Source organism: Oncorhynchus nerka, linkage group LG17 (genome assembly GCF_034236695.1).
Source record: "Oncorhynchus nerka isolate Pitt River linkage group LG17, Oner_Uvic_2.0, whole genome shotgun sequence".
Taxonomy (NCBI): Eukaryota; Metazoa; Chordata; class Actinopteri; order Salmoniformes; family Salmonidae; genus Oncorhynchus; species Oncorhynchus nerka.
In genome coordinates, this window is record NC_088412.1 from 17,375,645 (window position 1) to 17,401,727 (window position 26,083).

General features: G+C 46.0%; 1 protein-coding gene across 4 annotated transcripts; it reads left to right on the forward strand.

The window, feature by feature from the left end:
- Nucleotides 1-1,872: 1,872 nt before the first annotated feature.
- aass (aminoadipate-semialdehyde synthase) lies at nucleotides 1,873-26,083 on the forward strand. 4 transcript variants are annotated; one of them, XM_029685855.2, is made up of 24 exons: nucleotides 1,873-1,981; nucleotides 3,035-3,268; nucleotides 3,699-3,875; nucleotides 4,418-4,502; nucleotides 4,875-4,942; nucleotides 5,023-5,169; nucleotides 5,327-5,405; nucleotides 5,544-5,671; nucleotides 6,092-6,240; nucleotides 6,487-6,609; nucleotides 6,979-7,090; nucleotides 7,567-7,626; nucleotides 8,078-8,145; nucleotides 10,381-10,502; nucleotides 10,752-10,881; nucleotides 10,963-11,073; nucleotides 11,375-11,483; nucleotides 11,774-11,914; nucleotides 12,036-12,203; nucleotides 12,341-12,436; nucleotides 12,526-12,641; nucleotides 22,997-23,085; nucleotides 23,306-23,482; nucleotides 23,623-26,083. In XM_029685855.2, exons 2-24 carry the CDS (start codon nucleotides 3,050-3,052, stop codon nucleotides 23,739-23,741), a joined length of 2,793 nt encoding a protein of 930 aa, XP_029541715.1. In that variant the 5' UTR covers nucleotides 1,873-1,981; nucleotides 3,035-3,049; the 3' UTR covers nucleotides 23,742-26,083. The 4 variants fall into 4 exon arrangements, with proteins under 4 accessions (XP_029541715.1, XP_029541716.1, XP_029541714.1 ...); XM_029685856.2 differs by having other exon boundaries at nucleotides 1,875-1,981; nucleotides 3,038-3,268; XM_029685854.2 differs by lacking the exon at nucleotides 1,873-1,981 and adding an exon at nucleotides 2,045-2,231.

Here is a 26,083-nt window from a genome sequence, read left to right on the forward strand (position 1 = left end):
CAAGGCAGAGGCAAAAAGCCTGATATCGACAGTGATGGTGCAGAGATGGCAGGAGCAGTGGAATAGAGATACTAAGGGCGGGCATATATTTCAAGTACAGAGGAAAGTCAGGGAGGATGGCAGGAAGGGACAGAATATTTTTACAAGATTAAGGGTTGGACACAGCCAGTAGAATAAGGGTGGGACACAGCCAGTAGATTAAGGGTGGGACACAGCCAGTAGAATAAGGGTGGGACACAGCCAGTAGAATAAGGGTGGGACACAGCCAGTAGAATAAGGGTGGGACACAGCCAGTAGATTAAGGGTGGGACACAGCCAGTAGATTAAGGGTGGGACACAGCCAGTAGATTAAGGGTGGGACACAGCCAGTAGATTAAGGGTGGGACACAGCCAGTAGATTAAGGGTGGGACAGAGCCAGTAGATTAAGGGTGGGACACAGCCAGTAGATTAAGGGCGGGACACAGCCAGTAGATTAAGGGCGGGACACAGCCAGTAGATTAAGGGCGGGACACAGCCAGTAGATTAACACAGGGATTAGGGCGGGACACAGCCAGTAGATTAAGGGCGGGACACAGCCAGTAGATTAAGGGCGGGACACAGCCAGTAGATTAAGGCGGGACACAGCCAGTAGATTAAGGGCGGGACACAGCCAGTAGATTAAGGGATGGGACACAGCCAGTAGATTAAGGGCGGGACACAGCCAGTAGATTAAGGGTGGGACACAGCCAGTAGATTAAGGGCGGGACACAGCCAGTAGATTAAGGGCGGGACACAGCCAGTAGATTAAGGGCGGGACACAGCCAGTAGATTAAGGGCGGGACACAGCCAGTAGATTAAGGGCGGGACACAGCCAGTAGATTAAGGGTGGGACACAGCCAGTAGATTAAGCCAGTAGATTAAGGGCGGGACACAGCCAGTAGATTAAGGGTGGGACACAGCCAGTAGATTAAGGGCGGGACACAGCCAGTAGATTAAGGGCGGGACACAGCCAGTAGATTAAGGGTGGGACACAGCCAGTAGATTAAGGGTGGGACACAGCCAGTAGATTAAGGGCGGGACACAGCCAGTAGATTAAGGGTGGGACACAGCCAGTAGATTAAGGGCGGGACACAGCCAGTAGATTAAGGGTGGGACACAGCCAGTAGATTAAGGGTGGGACACAGCCAGTAGATTAAGGGCGGGACACAGCCAGTAGATTAAGGGTGGGACACAGCCAGTAGATTAAGGGTGGGACACAGCCAGTTGAATAAATCCTTAATTTTGAAAGGAAAGCATCCAACAGGAAATTGTGATTATTGCCAGGAAACAGAGACCGTGCAGCATGTACTGTATTGCTACAGTGTGGGCAGTATCAGAAGGAAAGAGAGAGGCTGAGATCTAGTGAGGGAGAAGGGGATACAGGACATTAGTTTAAAGAGTATCGTAATGACCTGGCTAGATCATAAATGAACAAATATCCAGACAGAGGTTTGAGTTTTTGAATTCACGGTTTATTAACCCAACTCAATACAGGCTACTGTTTGGCCATTGCCTACACCAAATAAATCAAGGATCACAGTATAAAACAACAGTGACCATCTCTTGTTAAGACCAAACGTAAGAGAGGGAACAATGGCTAAGCATGGTCTTAAACTTGCAGTGCTCCTCTCCCCAAATGAACAGCATAACTCATAACACACAGCTGTCTCTGTGGGTTGCTACAGTATATTGAGTAGAACGTATTTTGTTATATTTTTTAAGAGCAACGGGGCTGGCAGGTAGGATTTCGTTTCTCCCTGTCTCTTGCCCACACTCCAGTAAAGTAGGTGGCGGCAAAGCACTGTAACATTGGATGCCAACCGCCGATAAACCCCACCAAAGAAGAAGTTAAGTACAAGGACAAGAGGCAGATCCTTTGCGTTGCGATGGGATTGGTGGGAGCAATCTGGGGAGATTCCGCAGTTACCCCCTCCCCTCGCAGCTCATCCATTACACTGACTGGTAAGGCATGGCCACTGTCATTATAACCTCATCTGATTGATATATATCTACGTATTCCGCAGGCCACATCCCATCCACGCCATATTCTTGTCACCTCTGAACGACACTGTAGGCTACCTTTTGTGCACCTAGAAAGACTTCCGCCACATTGCATATCGGACATCTGTTTGCGAAAGTAACTGTTAGCTAGTTATAGAAAGGTGGGATAGATATACTTGCCATTTGTTTACACTTTCCTCGAGTATTCGAGGTGAGTAAATATGCTATGTGTAGTTTGTCTCACGATGTTTACTACAGTATCCAATGCCTTTTACTTAGTTTAGCGAACTATCAGTCGAGTTAGACCCGATGCCGTTAGTCTAAATGTGATAATGGACATTATGCCTACGAGAGTGCTGTGCGGATAGGCCTGTTGACGATATAGATGTATCGTTTTGATAAGGTTTTAGTGCTCATTACACATCCAGAAAATCCGTGTATATCATTTTAGTGTGTTTTGGCTCCCATCGTGCAATTGAAATTGTAATAGCTAACGTTCTTTCTCTATGTTGTCTGGCGGTAGTGTTGGCTTGCTAGATTATTGTTTTGTGTCCTTTAGGTTTCTCTTCTGATGGGCTAGCCTACGGCAGGTTACTTACGCAAAAAGTGCATTCTGCCAATTTCATAGCCCTCATGGGTGAGGTGGCTGTCTATAGGCCTGTGTAATTGTCTAATCTATCAATCAAACCTTTTGAAAAATCATGTAATGTGGTTAAGGTGCCTTGCAGAAATCAGACTAATTATTTGATGGGTGACAAGAGTATTCAATCGGCATTGTGTGTGGTGTGTGGCTGTCGTTCAAATCTTCTAGCCTTTCCGAACTAAACCAGGCGTTTCCGCTGGCTGTTGCGCAACCTGCCTCCTAGCAGACTAAACCAGACATTTTACATGGCCTCTGTTTGAAGGGCTCCTCTATTTGGATGCAGTGAATGTCATACTTTGTCTGATAATTTTGTGTCAGACCATTTATCACTGAATTGTTGACTGGCTCGTCCCTCTCACTCTTGTCTAAAGCAGTTGGGTATAGCCATGTTGCGACTCCTAAGACACCAGGCTAGAGGGACGAGGAGCTGCCTCTGTGGCCAGAGGCGCTATGAGCATCACAAGAGCGTCATGGCCATCCGGCGTGAGGACATAAACGTGTGGGAGAGACGGGCGCCCCTGGCTCCGCGCCACGTTAAAGAGATCGTCCATGCTGGCCACAAGGTCCTCGTCCAGCCTTCCAACCGAAGAGCCATCCACGAGAATGTGAGTGAACACTGTTGTTGGGTAAAACATACACACATCCAATGGCTGGTGATCACTGCCGTTGAATGAACATGCTCACAGCCAATGGTTGGAGATCAAAGGAGGCCTATGTTCAGCAAAAATAGGAGAAAAAACTGCACAATTTGATCTATAAATGAGGTTTATGTGATGTGTCTCTGGTTACTATAGGAGGACCTCTCCAATGTCTAGTAAACAACGTGTAACATATTATTGTTCGAAATTAAGGTTAAGATAAAAGTGTTTGACTATCAAAGGACTGCTGTATGAACTTTTACACAACTGAATAAAACAAAACAGTGTATTGAATGACAAATTTAACAATTTGGTTAGGTGTTGGCAACTGGCATTGGAAACCGTCTTCTGAACTAGCTTCTAAACGATTTGGACCTTTTTGTATGTTTCATTTCAGTATTATGAGAAAGCGGGGGCCATCATTTCCGAGGACATTTCCGAGGCCTCGTTGATCATTGGCGTCAAGAGTCCTCCGGAGGAGAAACTTTATCCCAGAAAGACCTACGCCTTCTTCTCTCACACCATCAAAGCACAGGAAGCTAACATGGGTCTACTGGATGACCTGCTCAAAAAGGTAAGGCCGTTGTTGCTCTATCCAAGTACGACCTTAAACTAAGAGTCAGACAGTTGTTCTGGGTCAATGGGTATTGTTCCCTAGCCTAAACAAAAAGCATGTTCACATAATGGTTTGGATGCACCTGCTGTGCCTAATCCATTCATAGTGATGGGGGGGGTCATTTATGCAGTTATATATCAGGATATTATTTTTGACGATATCTTATGGTTTTGAAAATATTGCAATATTATTTTTGCGCTTGTTGTCTGTACCTGCACCAAAACTTCCTTTTTTATAGCTTGTTCTCCATCTTCTTTTATAAATAGGGAGCCAATTTGTTTTCAACACCTTTTTTTTTTTTTTTTACATTTCCATGACTGATCAAAACTTGTTTTATCGTGGCTCTCTTGTCCCTCTGCAGTAGACCTATAGTTAGCAATATGTTTGGAACATCGCATCTTAATAAAATCACAGTATCGAAACGCAATGCGTATCGTGAGGTCCCTGGCAATTCCCAGTACTAGTTACTAGTACTAGTTCACATCCTCTGGTCTTTCTAGGAAGTGCGTCTCATCGACTATGAGAAGATGGTCGACGCCAATGGCTTCCGTATCGTGGCATTCGGACAGTGGGCTGGCGTTGCAGGTATACTTTTGTCCGACAACCCAAGAATACAGGTGACAGTCAGTCATCCGATGTGTTTCTAATTCCAAAGATCGTGTAGAACCCCTCCCATTTCTTTGGCCTCGTGCTTTTGCGTTGTTTACACACCAAACCTGTTCTCATACATGATTAGCTCCTGAGGTTCCACTAGTCCGTACTGATCTTGGTAAATCTACATTTTGAATTGTTGTATTGCTGTCCTCAGGGCACCATTGTAAATAATAAAATATTAACACTAGCTGAATTTACACATTTTTCCCGTATGTATCCCTATTTTCAAATGCCCTTTTGTCCAACATCTTATCAAAGCAGTGTTCCTACTTTGTTTCCCTTTTTCTATATTCTTCCTTACAGGAATGATCAATATTTTGCATGGTTTGGGACTTCGTTTTCTGGCGTTGGGACACCACACTCCTTTTATGGTAAGGATTTGACCCAGTGGAGTCCATGTCATTTCAATGCTTCCTCCACTGAACCTCTGCCATCACTTCCTGTGTCACAGCACATCGGTATGGCCCATAACTACAGGAATGTCAGCCAGGCCATCCAGGCAGTGAGGGATTGTGGGTACGAGATCTCCATGGGCCTCATGCCCAAGTCCATCGGCCCAGTGACTTTTGTCTTCACCGGAACAGGCAATGTCTCCAAGGTAGGTAGACCTAGTGTAACCCAAGACAAACTATGACTAAACCATCACCAAACACAACCTGTTCGTACAAGTAGATAAAGGTGTTAGGAAGGTCAGTGATAAGTGAATTCTACAACATGGGAATGCATACCTTCAACTACTTTCTCCTATAATGTAGGGTGCACAAGATATCATCAATGAGCTTCCTGTAGAATACGTGGAGCCTCATGAGCTAAAAGACGTGTCTCAAACTGGAGGTACTACATCCCCATTTCTGATGGGGTGTATTTGCATATTCTATATTTCATGCATATGATATGTATTATCATATTAATGTATGTGTTCTGTTTAATGTTCACTGTGTGACACTGCTGTCTCCGTCTCTCTGGTTTCAGACATGTCCCGAGTGTACGCCACCGTTCTGAGTCGTCACCACCATCTGATGAGGAAGAGTGATGGTGTTTATGACCCCCTGGAGTACGAGTATCACCCGGAACTGTACACATCGCACTTTAGAACCAGTGTGAGTCTGCCTCTGCCTTTCCCTCTGTTGCAACCAGTTCAGTAAGTTCACCTGTTCCTGCTGCTCAGCCAGGAGCTGCGAGCCCTTTGACACAGCCACACTGCTCTGTCTGAAGCCTGAGCTGATTGGCTCACTAAGCACTCATAGGGGAAATGGGGGGGCCCAGCATCGGCAACAGCCATAGCGGCGGCAACAGCCATAGCGGCGGCGGCAACAGCCATAGCGGCGGCGGCAACAGCCATAGCGGCGGCGCCATAGCGGCGGCGGCAACAGCCATAACGGCGGCGGCAACAGCCATAGCGGCGGCGGCAACAGCCATAGCGGCGGCGGCAACAGCCATAGTGGTAGCAGTGGCAGTGTGGGAGAAGTAGTGGAAACAATTGCAATGACAATGACTGCTTTTTGTCCTCCTGGCCTCAGGTGGCGCCCTACACCACGTGCCTGATCAACGGCATCTACTGGGACCCCCAGACACCGCGGCTCCTCAGGCGGCTGGACGCCCAGAGGCTCCTGACGCACGTCAAGCCCTCCGCCGCCGCTACGGAGGGATGGCCAGAGCTACCACACAAGTAAGTTCCAGGTAATTAGCTGAGCAATTGGATTTGCGATAAGGACGGGGACTATCTCAGTCAGAAGCCCGCTATAGGTGTTTGCGGTCAAAAGTCAATGCTTCTCTTCAATAATGTTTACGTTCTATGGGAGCTCAACCAAAGAGTGTGGAGTGCAGTCACAGTGACCCGACTGGCCGATTAAATCTGATATGGACTCTACCTTTTTTCTTATCTTCCCTCATTACTTCCTGTCTTTTTCCTCAGGCTCCTGGCGATCTGTGACATATCTGCCGACATGGGCGGCTCTATTGAGTTCATGACTGAGTGCACCTCCATCGATAAGCCCTTCTGTATGTACGATGCGGACCAGCACATAGACCACGACAGGTACAGACCAGGGGAGAATGACTGCCCCCTCTCATTGACGCCATGGAAGTTCAATATATATAATGGCAGCCTGTAGTATCCCGGTCGGCCTTCAACTTGTTACTCAGTAAGTTGGGGCAGCACTGAGCTAGCCTGCAACAGCCCTTCCTGGAGTAGCTCAAAGTGCATGTTAGGTCTCCATGAAAGGCCATCATAAGACTTAATTTGGCTTCAATGCACTATTGAGTCTTCACATAGGAATTAATGTCCTGTGATCGATGGCATTGTCCATTCACATACAGTCATTGGTACAAACACCCATACATAATGTACTCCCACCAGGCCTTGCACATTATCTGATCTTCTTTGATTGTGTCTTTGTCTTTCCAGCGTGGAGGGCACAGGTATCCTCATGTGCTCTATTGATAACCTTCCTGCCCAGCTCCCCATTGAAGCCACTGAGTATTTCGGAGACCGCCTCTTTCCCTACATTTGGGAGATGGTAAGACCAGCTGCTGGGGTAAGGTGCACTGCTCCGTTAGGTTGTATGGGGAGAGGGTTGTCTAAGTGTGGAATGCAGCCATACAAGCACACAACAGCATCTCAGGTTAAGCTTGTCCGTTCCAGCTTACCGCACTGTAGCTGCCACTGATTACTTGTCGCTAGTTGCCACAAAAATGTAAATGGTCTGTATTGTAAAAGTGTATGAAAACAAAAATGTACTTTTTTTTTGTTCTTAATTTAAGGTTAGGCATAAGGTAAGCAGTGTGGGTTACGTTAGTGTTGGTTTTGGGTTTAAAATCAAATTTTAAGAAGAAATTGTAGAAATAGGCAGGGTTTAGCCATAATTCAGACTTTGTGGCTGTGGTAACTAGTGACGACCCCACACTGTAGCTGCCACTGCTTGCCAGTGATGGCTGCTTATGGGGAATTCTGTTTTTTGCAGAATTAACTACTTCCCGGTTCTGTCTTCCTCAGCTGCCCTCCGATGCCACCAGGCCTCTTGAAGAAGAGGACTTCTCACCTCAAGTTAGGGATGTGAGTATCACACACACACACACATCCCTCTTACTCAATTTTTGCATCATGAACGAAAAGGCTATGGTCTTGAAACCTTGATGCAGCTTTACCGGAAACTAGTTATGAAATGATTTGCTCTTTGCATTGCGATAATAGCTAACCAAGATCTTGTTGTTGGCTGCATTGTGTGTTTTACGCTGAAGTATGTTGATTTCCAATTTGTAAGTCGCTCTGGATAAGAGCGTCTGCTAAATGACTTAAATGTAAATTTCAGGAGAGTTTCCAATCTGTATACATGTTGTTTTTTGATTTGACTTTTGGACTACGTCATGTGACGTGCTGTAGTCGCGCAATAGACACTGACTTGTTTTGTCAGACATTTATGTTTGTCAGTTATGGCATATTTTATTCTTTTATTTTGAAAGACATTGGACTTTGAAATGTTTTGTTAATGTTTCCTCCATTGAAGGCTGTGATAACGTCACAAGGAAAGCTTACCCCGAAGTTTGAATACATTGAAGATCTTCGTGAACGAAGGTAAGATTGCATGTCAATATATCTAGTGGTTTGAGAATGGCTTTCTTGTTTAAATGTCTTGTGTGTTTTCAGGAGGATTTTGTGTGACTGTTATAACAAAATAGATTTTACTGTTGAAGCCCTTGAGATTTGAATGTGCTTTCTTTAATGTTATAACAGTTAAACAGCATTTATGTTATCTATATAATAACTGATCTGAGAATGCAGTTTCTGCACAATTGTGTGCTAGTTTGGTAAGCTTCATGTTGTTGGCTTTGTGTTTTCCAATAAATAAATCTGAAATGGCTTTGGTAAATATGCTTGTCACATGGAGGTAATGATGCCAATCTAAGACAGACATCTCTAAAGATTCCTTGACAGGTAAAACATTCAGTAGGTGTCAAATTTGACATCTGTTACAAACTGTTGTTTACGACATAGCATTAGCATAGCATACCTAGTGAGCAGCATAATAGACGCATTATGTGCTTAATAGCTGCTATTTGTAGCTTTTCCCCTCCCTCATTGTCGAGCTCAGGCTTTAGGGTATAATGTATTCCACCCAGCAGGGAAAGCTCTATCTTGCCCCAGACTCGGGGCATTTCGCTACAGGCCATCAGGTGCCGTCTGCCGGAGTTTCCACTAACCCTCACCTTGTTGTTCCGTCCATGCACAGTGCTCTCACGGTGTGCTGGTGTGTGCCAGTCTACCCCCGCCCTAACACCTTGCATGGCTAACGTGCCATCGTCGCTGCCGCCACTTCTACTCAGGTGCAGGAGTTCTCTCTCTCACTGAGGGGCTCTTTCGTGGGTAGACAAGTCTCTTCTCATTCTAAAACACCCCCCTCTGTCCTGTCCCTTCATTTTGTCATGCAAACAAGAAAATCATCCCATTTCCGTTCATTGTTCCCTCTGTTGCGAAATTTGAAAATCTTCCACCATCAATCATATTAACTTCAAAGTTTTTAACCAAAATATTTGTTTACTAATCAAATATAAACTTGCATGCAAAAAGAGGACTCTTATCTCTCTTGTTCTTTTCACATAGACTTTGCTTTCTTAAACATTGTAGCTCTTTTGTAAAGAAGCTTTCTTAGACTACTGTGTTCATGTATTGTGCCCTTTTCAATGTTGTCTTAACAAGTAGCTAGAGAAAGGTGGTTTGCTCTGGTCTGAGAATTTGTTCATGGTTTATCTTCACACTGACATACTTTAACCTTCATCTGTTTGACCCTGACTGAACCATGACCCAGATGAGCACCTTGTGTTCAAAATGATCACTCAAAGGCCACCACGCTCAAGCCTCTTCAAGCATGGTCAATCCTGGAGAGAGAGTACAACTAGAAATGGTGGCAATCCCTTCTTCATAATGATGATACTAAGAGCAAGGCTTCCGTTTCATACCATTTTGAGTGGTTTTTGGTTGATGCGTTGACCTTACACATTCACCTCTCTAGACAAGCCATGTCTCAGGATCTTAAGTCTTCGAATCCCTCTGATTGGGTATTGCTCTTAAGATATGTACACTTGAGGCAAATAGGCTCCTGAGGGGAATCCCCCGTCTATTTTTTTAATTAGAGACCACCCCCTCCATTGTCAGTGGATGGCTTGCCGGACCTCGTGCCGGCTCTACGTACTCTTGTGCACATGTACAGTGTCACGTCCAATTAGGCTGAGGCTGCCAATTGGATTCTGTGAGGGAGGGGGTATTGGGGGAGAGAGTGCTGCTGATTCTGCAGGTCACTGTTTGATAGAAGAGGCTGAGGCTGCCAATTGGATTCTGTGAGGGAGGGGGTATTGGGGGAGAGAGTGCTGCTGATTCTGCAGGTCACTGTTTGATAGAAGAGGCTGCCATGGTGACCTTTGGACTGTAGGGTGGCCAGTAGTGGAATCATCCGGTTTTAATTTAAATTTCATGTCTGTGTTTGAATCACATTTTGCTGAGTATTTGCTGATCACCCTGTTTTTTAAAATGTAAATACATTTCATTGATTGAATCCCATTTTAGTTTTGATTTTAATATACTTCACCCCATTGGTTGTTAAGTAGTAATTTCTTACAAGGATGCAATTAAAACTGTGGATGATTTATATTAAATTAATTTGATTGCCCACCCACATCCCCATCTCTGCTTGGTAAGCATATCACTGGTTCTAACTCTGAGCCAGATTGCTTCAGCTAATCATTGTGTGTGTGAGAACTCTGCCTGTGACGACTTTATTCTGTGCTCACACTGTATAACCCCACATCCCCTCAGTGAGCAAGCCAAGATCATGAAGAGGAGTGGAATGAAGCGAGTGCTACTACTGGGTTCAGGTTACGTGTCGGGCCCTGTCATTGAGTATCTCACCCGGGACCCAGGGACTCAAATCACTGTTGGTAAGCCTCTGAAAAGGAAATGTTCCCACTATATTCACAAATACCCAGCTGATGATGAATTCATTATTTAAATGTACACACTATAGATTGCATCCAGTTAAACATCTCCAATTACTTAATTAAATGTAAGGGGTGCCTCAGGGCTCAAGCCCTGGCCCATTTTTGTTTTGTTTTCAGCTTTAAATTTCACTCGTCTTTCACCCCTCCCATATATCTCACAGCTGTTGTCCATGTCTTCTTGTGTTTTAGCATCAGTGTTGTTGACCCAGGCAGAGGAGCTGGCAGGGAAATACCCCAACACGATCCCTGTCATGCTGGATGTCACCAGTCAGGAGGGCCATCTGGAGTCCCTGGTCAAAGACCATGACCTAGTCATTAGGTACACACACACACACACACCTGAGGTGAATGTGCAGTGAGTGTGTCATTGTCACATGTACTGTGCTGTTTATGCCCTCAGTATGCTGCCGTACGGGTATCATCCTGTGATCGCCAAACACTGCATCAACAAGAAGGTAAACATGGTGACAGCCAGCTACCTGAGTCCAGCAATGAAGGACCTCCAACAGAGGTAGGGGAGAAGAGGAGATTCCTCTGGGTTTTAAAGTATGAGCGAGAGGGGTGGGGTTAGGGGAAAACATATCTATGTAGAAGTGGAGACTTAATGGTAAAATGTGTTATCTTGTCTTGATGCTAACCGTGGGCTATTTGATACACAGTTGACTTAATGTAAACTACAGGCAGGCAGGCACCAAGACACTTGACCTAATTACTTGGCATGGTATTAGTCCGGATAAGCTAGTAGTCAAGTGTATTGGCTCCATGTGGGGCCGGTGTGGCTGAATGTTTTTTTTGTGTGTGTTTCCCTTCAGTGCTGAGGAAGCTGGCATCACCATAGTGAATGAGATGGGCCTGGACCCTGGCATCGACCACATGCTGGCTATGGAGTGCATCGACCAAGCCAAGGCGGACGGCTGCACTGTAAGTGAAACGTGAGGAAGATTGTGACAGAAGCTATACGTTTGAGTGATTTTGAGAGGAAGTGTTTGGGTGATTGTGGGGCTGTACATAAAGATTGATTGAGCGTATGTCGAAGAGATGACTGGCATCTTGTCAGTTTCCTTGGCAGCATTCTTGATTGCGGGCCCAACAGATTGAAACAGTGTCTTTGATTTGTACGCTGTTTGATGTAAATATGACCGTGTTGACAACATTGGGTAGATGTTTATGTGTAAATTATGTTGTAAAGCCATTTACGTGTATCTCCTTAGATTGAGTCATACAGTTCATTCTGTGGTGGACTCCCTGCACCAGAATGCTCAGACAATCCTCTGCGCTACAAATTCAGCTGGAGTCCATATGGAGTCCTCCTCAATACCATCAGCCCTGCCATCTTCCTCAAGGACAACGAGGTACAGTGGCCATCTAGCATCAGCATATCCTCCCCAAAAACTTAACCTGAACCATAAGAGCGAGTGACACAAAGCTGACCTTAGATCAGTGTTCTGGGGTAACTTCATCCTCTGTTCCCAGGTGGTGAGCATCCCAGCGGGCGGCACTCTGATGGAATCCACGGCTCCCATGGACTTCCTGCCCGGCTTCAACCTGGAGGGCTTCCCCAACCGCGACAGCACCAAATACTCAGAGCAGTACGGCATCGAGTCAGCCCACACACTCATCAGAGGAACACTCCGCTTCAAGGTAGGTACTGCCACTGACCTCTACAACAATGTGGTTCTAATTGGTTGGAGCATGGTGCTGCTAACAACATTGCAACACTGCTATTCTTTCCTCCTGTCTGATTCAGTGGTCAGTAAATTGTGTGTCTTGTCCACCAGGGTTTCTCCCAGGCCATGAGTGGCTTTGTGAAGCTGGGTCTGATCAACACTGACCCCTGCCCCATGCTGAAGCACACCTCCGCTCCTGTCTCCTGGGTAAGAATCCTGCTTATAACAACTTTATTACCAGCTCATGCCTCTTGGGCGGTTCTTTACCCATATTCTGTCTTTTCCCTGTACAACAGAAAGAGTTGCTGTGTAACCAGATTGGCCTGCACCCCTCCACCTCTGACAAGGCCTTCGAGGGAGCTGTTTACGACCGCATCGGCCAAGACCCCTTCAAAATGGAAACCCTCAAATGGTGAGGCCCTTGTCCTAACCATAGCCATACACTGTATATGCATGACATCCATATCATTTTTATTTCACCTTTATTTAACCAGGTAGGCAAGTTGAGAACAAGTTCTCATTTACAATTGCGACCTGGCCAAGATAAAGCAAAGCAGTTCGACAGATACAACAACACAGAGTTACACATGGAGTAAAACAAACATACAGTCAATAATACAGTATAAACAAGTCTATATACAATGTGAGCAAATGAGGTGAGAAGGGAGGTAAAGGCAAAAAAGGCCATGGTGGCAAAGAAAATACAATATAGCAAGTAAAACACTGGAATGGTAGTTTTGCAATGGAAGAATGTGCAAAGTAGAAATAAAAATAATGGGGTGCAAAGGAGCAAAATAAATTAATTAAATACAGTTGGGAAAGAGGTAGTTGTTTGGGCTAAATTATAGGTGGGCTATGTACAGGTGCAGTAATCTGTGAGCTGCTCTGACAGTTGGTGCTTAAAGCTAGTGAGGGAGATAAGTGTTTCCAGTTTCAGAGATTTTTGTAGTTTGTTCCAGTCATTGGCAGCAGAGAACTGGAAGGAGAGGCGGCCAAAGAAAGAATTGGTTTTGGGGGTGACTAGAGAGATATATCTGCTGGAGCGTGTGCTACAGGTGGGAGATGCTATGGTGACCAGCGAGCTGAGATAAGGGGGGACTTTACCTAGCAGGGTCTTGTAGATGACATGGAGCCAGTGGGTTTGGCGACGAGTATGAAGCAAGGGCAAGCCAACGAGAGCGTACAGGTCGCAATGGTGGGTAGTATATGGGGCTTTGGTGACAAAACGGATTGCACTGTGATAGACTGCATCCAATTTGTTGAGTAGGGTATTGGAGGCTATTTTGTAAATGACATCGCCAAAGTCGAGGATTGGTAGGATGGTCAGTTTTACAAGGGTATGTTTGGCAGCATGAGTGAAGGATGCTTTGTTGCGAAATAGGACGCCAATTCTAGATTTAACTTTGGATTGGAGATGTTTGATATGGGTCTGGAAGGAGAGTTTACAGTCTAACCAGACACCTAAGTATTTGTAGTTGTCCACGTATTCTAAGTCAGAGCCGTCCAGAGTAGTGATGTTGGACAGGCGGGTAGGTGCAGGTAGCGATCGGTTGAAGAGCATGCATTTAGTTTTACTTGTATTTAAGAGCAATTGGAGACCACGGAAGGAGAGTTGTATGGCATTGAAGCTTGCCTGGAGGGTTGTTAACACAGTGTCCAAAGAAGGGCCGGAAGTATACAGAATGGTGTCGTCTGCGTAGAGGTGGATCAGAGACTCACCAGCAGCAAGAGCGACCTCATTGATGTATACAGAGAAGAGAGTCGGTCCAAGAATTGAACCCTGTGGCACCCCCATAGAGACTGCCAGAGGTCCGGACAGCAGACCCTCCGATTTGACACACTGAACTCTATCAGAGAAGTAGTTGGTGAACCAGACGAGGCAATAATTTGAGAAACCAAGGCTGTCGAGTCTGCAGATGAGGATGTGGTGATTGACAGAGTCGAAAGCCTTGGCCAGATCAATGAATACGGCTGCACAGTAATGTTTCTTATCGATGGCGGTTAAGATATCGTTTAGGACCTTGAGCGTGGCTGAGGTGCACCCATGACCAGCTCTGAAACCAGATTGCATAGCAGAGAAGGTATGGTGAGATTCGAAATGGTCGGTAATCTGTTTGTTGACTTGGCTTTCGAAGACCTTAGAAAGGCATGGTAGGATAGATATAGGTCTGTAGCAGTTTGGGTCAAGAGTGTCCCCCCCTTTGAAGAGGGGGATGACCGCAGCTGCTTTCCAATCTTTGGGAATCTCAGACGACACGAAAGAGGTTGAACAGGCTAGTAATAGGGGTGGCAACAATTTCGGCAGATAATTTTAGAAAGAAAGGGTCCAGATTGTCTAGCCCGGCTGATTTGTAGGGGTCCAGATTTTTCAGCTCTTTCAGAACATCAGCTGAACGGATTTGGGAGAAGGAGAAATGGGGAAGGCTTGGGCGAGCCGCTGTGGGGGGTGCAGTGCTGTTGACCGGGGTAGGAGTAGCCAGGTGGAAAGCATGGCCAGCCGTAGAAAAATGCTTATTGAAATTCTCAATTATGGTGGATTTATCAGTGGTGACAGTGTTTCCTATCTTCAGTGCAGTGGGCAGCTGGGAGGAGGTGTTCTTATTCTCCATGGACTTTACAGTGTCCCAGAACCTTTTTGAGTTAGTGTTGCAGGAAACAAATTTCTGCTTGAAAAAGCTAGCCTTGGCTTTTCTAACTGCCTGTGTATAATGGTTTCTAGCTTCCCTGAACAGCTGCATATCACGGGGGCTGTTCGATGCTAATGCAGAACGCCATAGGATGTTTTTGTGTTGGTTAAGGGCAGTCAGGTCTGGGGAGAACGAAGGGCTATATCTGTTCCTGGTTCTAAATTTCTTGAATCATCACACATCCCCTACCCCCCTAGGTGTACTACACATTCCCCCTCCCCCTAGGTGTACTACACATTCCCCCCTCCCCCTAGGTGTACTACACATCCCCCTCCCCCTAGGTGTACTACACATTCCCCCTCCCCCTAGATACTTACACTACATGACCAAAAGTATGTGAACATCTCATTCCAAAATCATGGTCATTAATATGGAGTTGGTCCTCCCTTTGCTGCTATAACAGCCTCCTCTCTTCTGGGAAGGCTTTCCACTAGATGTTGGAACATTGCTGCGGAGACTTGATTAAATTCAGCCACAAGAGCATTAGTGAGGTCGGGCACTGATTTTGGGACATTAGGCTTGGCTCACAGTCAGCGTTACAATTCATCCCAAAGGTGTTCGATGGGGTTGAGGTCAGCGCTCTGTACAGGCCAGTAAAGTTCTTACACACCGATCTCGACAAACCATTTCTGTATGGACCTCGCTTCGTGCACAGGACATTGTCATGTTGAAACAGGAAAGGGCCTTCCCAAACTGTTACCACACAGTTGGAAACACAGAATTGTCTAAAATGTCATTGTATGCTGTAGCATTAAGTTTTCCCTTCAATTGGAACTAAAGGGCCTAGCCCAAACCATGAAAAACAGCCCCAGACCATTATTCCTCCTACACTAAACTTTATCGTTGGCACTATGCATTGGGGCACGTAGCGTTCTCCTAGCATTCGCCAAACTCCGATTCGTCAGTCGGACTGCCAGATGGTGAAGTGTGATTCATCACTCCAGAGAACGCGTTTCCACTGTTCCAGAGTCCAATGGCGGTGAGCTTTACACCACTCCAGCCAACACCTGGCAATAAGCATGGTGATCTTAGGCTTGTGCGGCTGCTCGGACATGGAAATCCATTTCATGAAGCTCCCGCCGAACAGTTCTTGTGCTGACGTTGCTTCCAGAGGCAATTTGGAACTCGGTAGTAAGTGTTGCAGACGATTTTTACGAGCTATGCGCTTGAGCACTCGCCGATCCCGTTCTGTGAGCTTGTGTGGCCTACCACTTCGCGGCTGAGCCGTTGTTGCTCCTAGATGTTTCCACTTCACAATAATAGCGCTTACAGTTGAGCAGGGCAGAAATTTGACGAACTGACTTGTTGGATGGGGTCACGTTGAAAGTCAGTGAGCTCTTCAGTAAGGCCATTCTACTGCCAATGTTTGTCTATGGCGATGGCAGTGTGCTCTATTTTATAAACCTGTCATCAATTGGTGTGGTTGAAGTAGCTGAATCCACTCATTCGAAAGGGTGTTCACATACTTTTGTACATACCGTGTATCAGCCACTCCCCCCGGAATGAATTTTGGGCCATTCCGATTGACAGCTGATGTAACTGAGTCAGGTTTGTAGGCCTCCTCACACAAGCTTTATCAGTTCTGCCCACACATTTTCTGTAGGCTTGAGGTCAGGACTTTGTGATGGCTACTCCAATACCTTGATAATGTTGTCCTTAAGCCATTTTGCCACAACTTTGGAAATATGCTTGGGGTCATTGTCCATTTGGAAGATCCATTTGTGACACAAGCTTTAACTTCCTGACTGTCTTGAGATGTTGCTTCAATATATCCACATACTTTTCCTGCCTCATGATGCCATCTATTTTGTGAAGTGCACCAGTCCCTCCTGCAGCAAAGCACCCCGACATGATGCTGCCACCCCCGTGCTTCACGGTTGGGATGGTGTTCTTCGGCTTGCAAGCCTCCCACTTTTTCCTCCAAACAAAACAATGGTCATTATGGCCAAACAGTTCTATTTTTGCTTCATCAGACCAGAGGAAATTTCTCCAAAAAGTACTATCTTTGTCCCCATGTGCAGTTGCAAACCGTAGTCTGGCTTTTTTTATGGTGGTGTTGGAGCAGTGGCCTTTCAGGTTATGTCGATATAGGACTCATTAAAATGTGGATATAGATACTTTTGTACCTGTTTCCTCCAGCATATTCACAAGGTACTTTGTTGGAAAAATGACTTGTGTCATGCACAAAGTAGATGTCCTAACCGACTTGCCTTAACTATAGTTTGTTAACAAGAAATGTGTGGAGTGGTTGAAAAACGGGGTTTAATGACTCCAACCTAAGTGTTTGTAAACTTCTGACTTCAACTATATCAGCTCCTAGATACTACACATCCCTTACACCCCCTAGATACTTATCAGCTCCTAGTCCCCTAGGTAGTACACATCCCTTACCTCCCCTAGGTACTACACATCCCTTACCACCCCCCTAGATACTGCACTTCCCTTACCCCCCTAGATACTGCACTTCCCTTACCCCCCCTAGGCACTACACATCCCTTACCCCCCCCTAGATACTTATCAGCCCCTAGTCCCCTAGATAATACACATCCCTTACTCCCCTAGATACTTATCGTCCCCTAGATACTACACACCCCTTACCCCCCTAGATACTTATCAGCCCCTAGTCCCCTAGATACTACACACCCCCCTACCTCCCTAGATACTTATCAGCCCCTAGTCCCCTAGATACTACACATCCCTTACCTCTCCTAGATACTTATCAGCCCCTAGTCCCCTAGATAATACACATCCCTTACTCCCCTAGATACTTATCGTCCCCTAGATACTACACACCCCTTACCCCCCTAGATACTTATCAGCCCCTAGTCCCCTAGATACTACACACCCCTTACCTCCCCTAGATACTTATCAGCCCCTAGTCCCCTAGATACTACACATCCCTTACCTCTCCTAGATACTTATCAGCCCCTAGTCCCCTAGATACTACACATCCCTTACCCCCCTAGATACTTATCAGCCCCTAGTCCCGTAGATACTACACATCCCTTACCTCCCCTAGATACTTATCAGCCCCTAGTCCCCTAGATACTACACATCCCTTACTCCCCTAGATACTTATCGTCCCCTAGAAACTACACATCCCTTACTCCCCTAGATACTTATCGTGCCCTAGATACTACACATCCTTTACCCCCCATTATACTTATCAGCCTCTAGTCCCCTAGATACTACACACCCCTTACCCCCCTAGATACTTATCAGCCCCTAGTCCCCTAGATACTACACATCCCTTACCTCTCCTAGATACTTATCAGCCCCTAGTCCCCTAGATACTACACATCCCTTACCTCTCCTAGATACTTATCAGCCCCTAGTCCCCTAGATACTACACATCCCTTACCCCCCTAGATACTTATCAGCCCCTAGTCCCCTAGATACTACACATCCCTTACCCCCCATGATGCTTATCAGCCCCTAGTCCCCTAGATACTACACATCCCTTACCTCCCCTAGATACTTATCAGCCCCTAGTCCTCTAGATACTACACATCCCGTACCCCCTAGCTACTACACATCCCTTAACCCCTAGATACTTATCAGCCCCTAGTCCCCTAGATACTACACATCCCTTACTTCCCTAGGTACTACACATCCCTTACTTCCCTAGGTACTACACATCCCTTATCCCCCTAGATACTTATCAGCCCATAGTCCCCTAGATACTACACATCCCTTACCCCCTAGCTACTACACATCCCTTACCCCCTAGATACTTATCAGCCCATAGTCCTCTAGCTACTACACATCCCTTACCCCCTAGATACTTATCAGCCCCTAGTCCTTTAGATACTACACATCCCTTACCCCCTAGATACTTATCAGCTCCTAGTCACCTAGATACTACACATCCCTTACCTCTCTAGATACTACACATCCCTTATCCCCCTAGATACTACACATCCCGTATCCCCCTAGGTACTACACATCCCTTACCCCCTAGATGCTTATCAGCCCCTAGTCCCCTAGATACTGCACTTCCCTTACCCCCTTAGATACTTATCAGCTCCTAGTCCCCTAGATACTACACATCCCTTACCCCCTAGGCACTACACATCCCTTACCCCCTAGGCACTACACATCCCTTACCCCCTAGGCACTACACATCCCTTTACCCCCTAGGCACTACACATCCCTTACCCCCTAGGCACTACACATCCCTTACCCCCCTAGGCACTACACATCCCTTATCCCCCTAGGCACTACACATCCCTTATCCCCCTAGGCACTACACATCCCTTACCTCCCCTAGGTACTACACATCCCTTACCCCCTAGGTACTACACATCCCTTACCACCCCCTAGATACTGCCCTTACCACCCCCTAGATACTGCACTTCCCTTACCCCCTAGATACTGCACTTCCCTTACCCCCCTAGGCACTACACATCCCTTACCCCCCTAGATACTACGCATCCCTTACCCCCCCATGATGCTTATCAGCCCCTAGTCCTCTAGATACTACACATCCCTTACTCCCCTAGATACTTATCGTCCCCTAGATACTACACATCCCTTACCCCCTAGATACTTATCAGCCCCTAGTCCCCTAGATACTACACATCCCTTACTCCCCTAGATACTTATCGTCCCCTAGATACTACACATCCCTTACCCCCAAGATACTTATCAGCCTCTAGTCCCCTAGATACTACACATCCCTTACACCCCTAGATACTTATTGTCCCCTAGTCCCCTAGATACTACACACCCCTTACCTCTCCTAGATACTACACATCCCTTATCCCCCTAGGTACTACACATCCCTTATCCCCCTAGATGCTTATCAGCCCCTAGTCCCCTAGATACTGCACTTCCCTTACCCCCCCCTTAGATACTTATCAGCCTCTAGTCCCCTAGATACTACACATCCCTTACCCCCTAGGCACTACACATCCCTTACCCCCCTAGGCACTACACATCCCTTACCCCCTAGGCACTACACACCCCTTACCCCACCTAGGTACCACACATCCTTTACCCCCTCCCTAGGTACTACACATCCCTTACCTCCCCTAGGTACTACACATCCCTTACCACCCCCTAGATACTGCACTTCCCTTACCCCCTAGATACTGCACTTCCCTTACCCCCTAGATACTGCACTTCCCTTACCCCCTAGATACTTAACGTCCCCTAGATAATACACATCCCTTACTCCCCTAGATACTTATCAGCCCCTAGTCCCCTAGATACTACGCATCCCTTACCCCCCCATGATGCTTATCAGCCCCTAGTCCCCTAGATACTACACATCCCTCACCCCCACCATAGATACTACACATCCCTTACTCCCCTAGATACTTATCTTCCCCTAGATACTACACATCCCTTACTCCCATAGATACTTATCGTCCCCTAGATACTACACATCCCTTACCCCCAAGATACTTATCAGCCTCTAGTCCCCTAGATACTACACATCCCTTACACCCCCTAGATACTTATTGTCCCCTAGATACTTATCAGCCCCTAGTCCCCTAGATATTACACACCCCTTACCTCCCCTAGATACTTATCAGCCCCTAGTCCCCTAGATACTACACATCCCTTACTCCCCTAGATACTTATCAGCCCCTAGTCCCCTAGAAACTACACATCCCTTACTCCCCTAGATTCTTATCCCCCTAGGTACTACACATCCCTTACCCCCTAGATGCTTATCAGCCCCTAGTCCCCTAGATACTGCACTTCCCTTACCCCCCTTAGATACTTATCAGCTCCTAGTCCCCTAGATACTACACATCCCTTACCCCCTAGGCACTACACATCCCTTACCCCCTAGGCACTACACATCCCTTACCCCCTAGGCACTACACATCCCTTACCCCACCTAGGTACCACACATCCCTTACCCCCCCTAGGTACTACACATCCCTTACCTCCCTAGGTACTACACATCCCTTACCACCCCCTAGATACTGCACTTCCCTTACCCCCTAGATACTTAACAGCCCCTAGTCCCCTAGATACTACACATCCCTTACTCCCTAGATACTTATCGTCCCCTAGATACTACACATCCCTTACCCCCTAGATACTTATCAGCCCCTAGTCCCCTAGATACTACACATCCCTTACCTCTCCTAGATACTTATCAGCCCCTAGTCCCCTAGATACTCCCTTACAGCTACTCCATCTTACCCCCTAGATACTTATCAGCCCCTAGTCCCTAGATACTACACATCCCTCACCCCCACCATAGCTACTACACATCCCTTACCCCTTAGATACTTATCGTCCCCTAGATACTACACATCCCTTACTCCCCTAGATACTTATCAGCCCCTAGTCCCCTAGATACTACACATCCCTTACTCCCCTAGATACTTATCATCCCCTAGATACTACACATCCCTTACTCCCCTAGATACTTATTGTCCCCTAGATACTACACATCCCTTACCCCCCAAGATACTTATCAGCCTCTAGTCCCCTAGATACTACACATCCCTTACACCCCCTAGATACTTATTGTCCCCTAGATACTACACACCCTTACCCCCCTAGATACTTATCAGCCCCTAGTCCCCTAGATACTACACACCCTTACCCCCTAGATACTTATCAGCCCCTAGTCCCCTAGATACTACACATCCCTTACCCCCTAGATACTTATCAGCCCCTAGTCCCCTAGATACTACACATCCCTTACCCCCCTAGATACTTATCAGCCCCTAGTCCCCTAGATACTACACATCCCTTACCCCCCTAGATACTACACATCCCTTACCCCCCTAGATACTTATCAGACCCTAGTCCCCTAGATACTACACATCCCTTACCCCCTAGATACTTATCAGCCCCTAGATACTACACATCCCTTACCTCCCCTAGATACTTATCAGCCCCTAGTCCTCTAGGTACTACACATCCCTTACTCCCCTAGATACTTATCGTCCCCTAGATACTACACATCCCTTACACCCCCTAGATACTTATTGTCCCCTAGATACTTATCAGCCCCTAGTCCCCTAGATACTACACACCCCTTACCTCCCCTAGATACTTATCAGCCCCTAGTCCCCTAGATACTACACATCCCTTACTCCCCTAGATACTTATCAGCCCCTAGTCCCCTAGAAACTACACATCCCTTACTCCCCTAGATTCTTATCGTCCCCTAGATACTACACATCCCTTACTCCCCTAGATACTTATCGTGCCCTAGATACTACACATCCTTTACCCCCCAAGATACTTATCAGCCTCTAGTCCCCTAGATACTACACATCCCTTACACCCCCTAGATACTTATTGTCCCCTAGATACTTATCAGCCCCTAGTCCCCTAGATACTACACACCCCTTACCTCCCCTAGATACTTATCAGCCCCTAGTCCTCTAGATACTACACATCCCTTACCCCCCTAGATACTTATCAGCCCCTAGTCCCCTAGATACTACACATCCCTTACCCCCCTAGATACTTATCAGCCCCTAGTCCTCTAGATACTACACATCCCTTACCTCCCTAGATACTCATCAGCCCCTAGTCCCCTAGATACTACACATCCCTCACCCCCCCATAGCTAATACACATCCCTTACCCCCTAGATACTTATCGTCCCCTAGATACTACACATCCCTTACCTCCCTAGATGCTTATCAGCCCCTAGTCCCCTAGATACTGCACTTCTCTTACCCCCCTTAGATACTTATCAGCCCCTAGTCCCCTAGATACTACACATCCCTTACCCCCAAGGTACCACACATCCCTTACCTCCCCTAGATACTTATCAGCCCCTAGTCCCCTAGATACTACACATCCCTTATCCCCCCTAGATACTTATCAGCCCCTAGTCCCCTAGATACTACACATCCCTTATCCCCCCTAGATACTACACATCCTTTACCCCCCTAGATACTTATCAGCCCCTAGTCCCCTAGATACTACACATCCCTTACCTCCCTAGATACTTCAGGTCGAAATAGGATTCAATAAGCATATTGGTATAGCCTGATGGGTTAGTTGCATGGATTTTGTACTCATATCTTTGCCATATAGTTCTTAATTGTGTGTGTGTGTGTGTGTGTGTGTGTGTGTGTGTGTGTGTGTTCAGGTTTGGTATGCTGAGTAAGGAGGCTGTTCCTCATGCAGAGACTGTGCTGGCGTCACTGGCTAAGCACTTAGAGGCCAGGCTCTCCTTTGGTAAGAGAAGAAATGTCACTACTACCTTCTTCTTTACCCAATTTAGATTTTTTTTTCTCCAGTTGGTCTCTTGACCAATCACATCAGCTCTGAGAAATATCTGATGTGATTGGTCAAAATTAGTGTAAAAAAGATTACAATTGGGCTGTCTGTGTAAACACAGCCATAGTAATTATTTCTCTCTACTTTCTATTACTGTGTCCTTTATCCTCTCCTTCAGATGAAGGCGAGCGGGACATGATTATCATGAGGAACGACGTGGGCCTGCGTCACTCTACAGGCGAGCTGGAGACCAAGCACATCAGCCTGGTGGTCTACGGAGACCCCAACGGCTACTCTGCCATGGCCAAGACCGTGGGTTACCCTGCAGCCATCGCTGCTCGCATGGTGCTGGACGGTCAGTAGTGTATTATTCTTATTGCATGTGTCTTGCCCGAGTTGTTGATTAGGCTTTACTGAGTATGACACACTTATTCCACCACCAAAGATAAATGTACAACCCTAACATGTAAGTTTGAACTGACTTTCAATCTGCAGGAGAAATCCGTACGAAGGGACTGGTGGTGCCAATGACTAAGGACATCTATGGACCGGCACTGAAGAGACTGCAGGAGGAGGGCCTCAAGTTCACCTCGAAAAGCACCATCCAAGAGTAGTAACTCATGAGTCATCAGCAGTGTCCCAATAGTGTTTGTTTCTTTTCCTGGCATCCTCCTCCATCTGCACTGATCCCCCAAAAAGACCCTACATTTTTTATTCTTCATTTCAATTCTTTCAGAACAGTGCAGATAAAGGGAAGGCGATGAAGAAAGGAAGCTATTTTAGTTGTAACGCAACACCGTGTGATATACAGCCAATCAGTGGCTGGGTACCAGGCCACAGAGAAATGGGATGCATCTCAAGTCTCAAGTTACTTTCTTTGTTTGTCTCCTGTCCTTCATCTGTGCTGATCTGAGAAGGCAGGGTGGGGGAAGGCAATCTGGTAGAAATCCTCAGGAGGACAGGATATGAGGGGAAGCAAGTTGTGGCTATTGAGATGCACCCTGAATTCTGGATGCTTTTGAAACAAGCAATCTACTTTGTGTCAAATAGAACCATTAGGTTGTATGTGAACAGTTTCCAAGCACTTTGCTTCTTTTTAATTAAGGCCGTACCATTCTTTACCTGGAGAATCACAACTCCCTGAGTGTCGTTATAACATAACGATCCTATAATCTGCACAGACCTTCTAAGCGAAAGCGTCTCGTCTGTCCTTGACCGTAACGTATGCTTTTCCTGATGTTGATCACCTGCTGCACAGTTCTGCTGATCTTTACATATTGATTTGGTTACCTGCTCATTGTAGATGACACTCAGACAATCAAGATGCTATAAATATCAGGAGTGAACGTGTACAGTACCTGCTCAAAAAAAGACCAGTGAATAAGTTTGCGAGTGAACAGCACTAATATAATACCGTAGCCTGGACAGCTTGCTCAAAAGAACAAGTAGTTGTAGTCACTCACCAAGAGCCTCTGAATTTAAAAAACAACAACTTTTTTACTCCGTGACCTGCATCACCGGTCAACCATAGCTCATACCTACCATGTCTCATTTTCGGGTAATAGTTTTAAATCAATCTACTGTATTTGTGTACAATTCATTCTAAGTAGTGTGCAGATATATTTTAAGAACAAAAAAAGATTTATGTTGAATCCTATTTAAAGATCTCAAACACTATTTGTTGAGTAAAATATCCAAGTGTATTTATTTTCTGGATTGGATATAAATGGTCTCCAGTGCTGCAACATTGTTTCTGCGTAATTACATGGTTGAAATGTAAGATTGAGATGCCTATTTGTTATCAATGCCTATGTAAGCAAATAGATTATATTGGTCAATATAATCTATCATCCTATTGAAACAGATATACAAGTACACCTATTTTTTTTTTTAAAAGTTATTTAACCAGGTAGGCCAGTTGAGAACAAGTTCTCATTTACAGCTGTGACCTGCCCAAGACAAAGCAAAGCAGTGCGACAGAAACAAGAGTTACACAAGTACAGTCAATAACACTATACAGTGGGGCAAAAAAAGTATTTAGTCAGCCACCAATTGTGCAAGTTCTCCCACTTAAAAAGATGAGAAGCCTGTAATTTTGGGATCATTGTCATGCTGAAAGACCCAGCTACGTTTCATCTTCAATACCCTTGCTGATGGAAGGAGGTTTTCACTCAAAATCTCACGATACATGGCCCCATTCATTCTTTCCTTTACATGGATCAGTCGTCCTGGTCCCTTTGCAGAAAAACAGCCCCAAAGCATGATGTTTCCACCCCCATGCTTCACAGTAGGTATGGTGTTCTTTGGATGCAACTCAGCATTCTTTGTCCTCCAAACACAAGTTGAGTTTTTACCAAAAAGTTATATTTTGGTTTCAACTGACCATATGACATTCTCTCAATCTTCTGGATCATCCAAATGCTCTCTAGCAAACTTCAGACGGGCCTGGACATGTACTGGCTTAAGCCAGGGGACACGTCTGGCACTGCCACCAATTGAGCAAGTTCTCCCACTTTTATATATAGAAAAATCAATGTACAGTGTGTGGAAATGTAGGGAGGTAAGGCAATAGCTAGGCCATAGAGGGGAAATAATTACAATATAGTACTGGGTCAGACCCAATTTTGCCTCCAGAACAGGCAGAATTTTTCGGAATGGATTCTACAAGGTGTGGTGGTCAGACGCTCAATTGGTAGCAAGGGACCTAACGTGTGCCAGGAAAACATTACCCACACCAGTACACCGCCACCAGCCTCTACTGTTGACACCAGGCAGGTTTGCTATGTCTGTAGAACTTTTTAAAATTTGTTAACAGGGTGGTGTACCAAAAACTGTCCACTGAGTTTATATCTGCTCGCAGAACATATTGGGGTTTTCTTGTAAGATTAAACCCTTAGCAGTTGTTACACCGTTTGTGTATTTCATAGAAAAATAAAAGGAAAAGTGATGTGTGGAA

What these genes read in the sequence shown, in the direction of transcription:
- aass (XM_029685855.2), top strand. Translation starts at nt 3,050, where the DNA reads ATGTTGCGACTCCTAAGACACCAGGCTAGAGGGACGAGGAGCTGCCTC. An exon ending in CCTCCGCTCCTGTCTCCTGG is followed by an intron (nt 12,437 to 12,525) that starts GTAAGAATCCTG and finishes CCTGTACAACAG; the next exon opens with AAAGAGTTGCTGTGTAACCA. An exon ending in AGAGGCCAGGCTCTCCTTTG is followed by an intron (nt 23,086 to 23,305) that starts GTAAGAGAAGAA and finishes CCTCTCCTTCAG; the next exon opens with ATGAAGGCGAGCGGGACATG.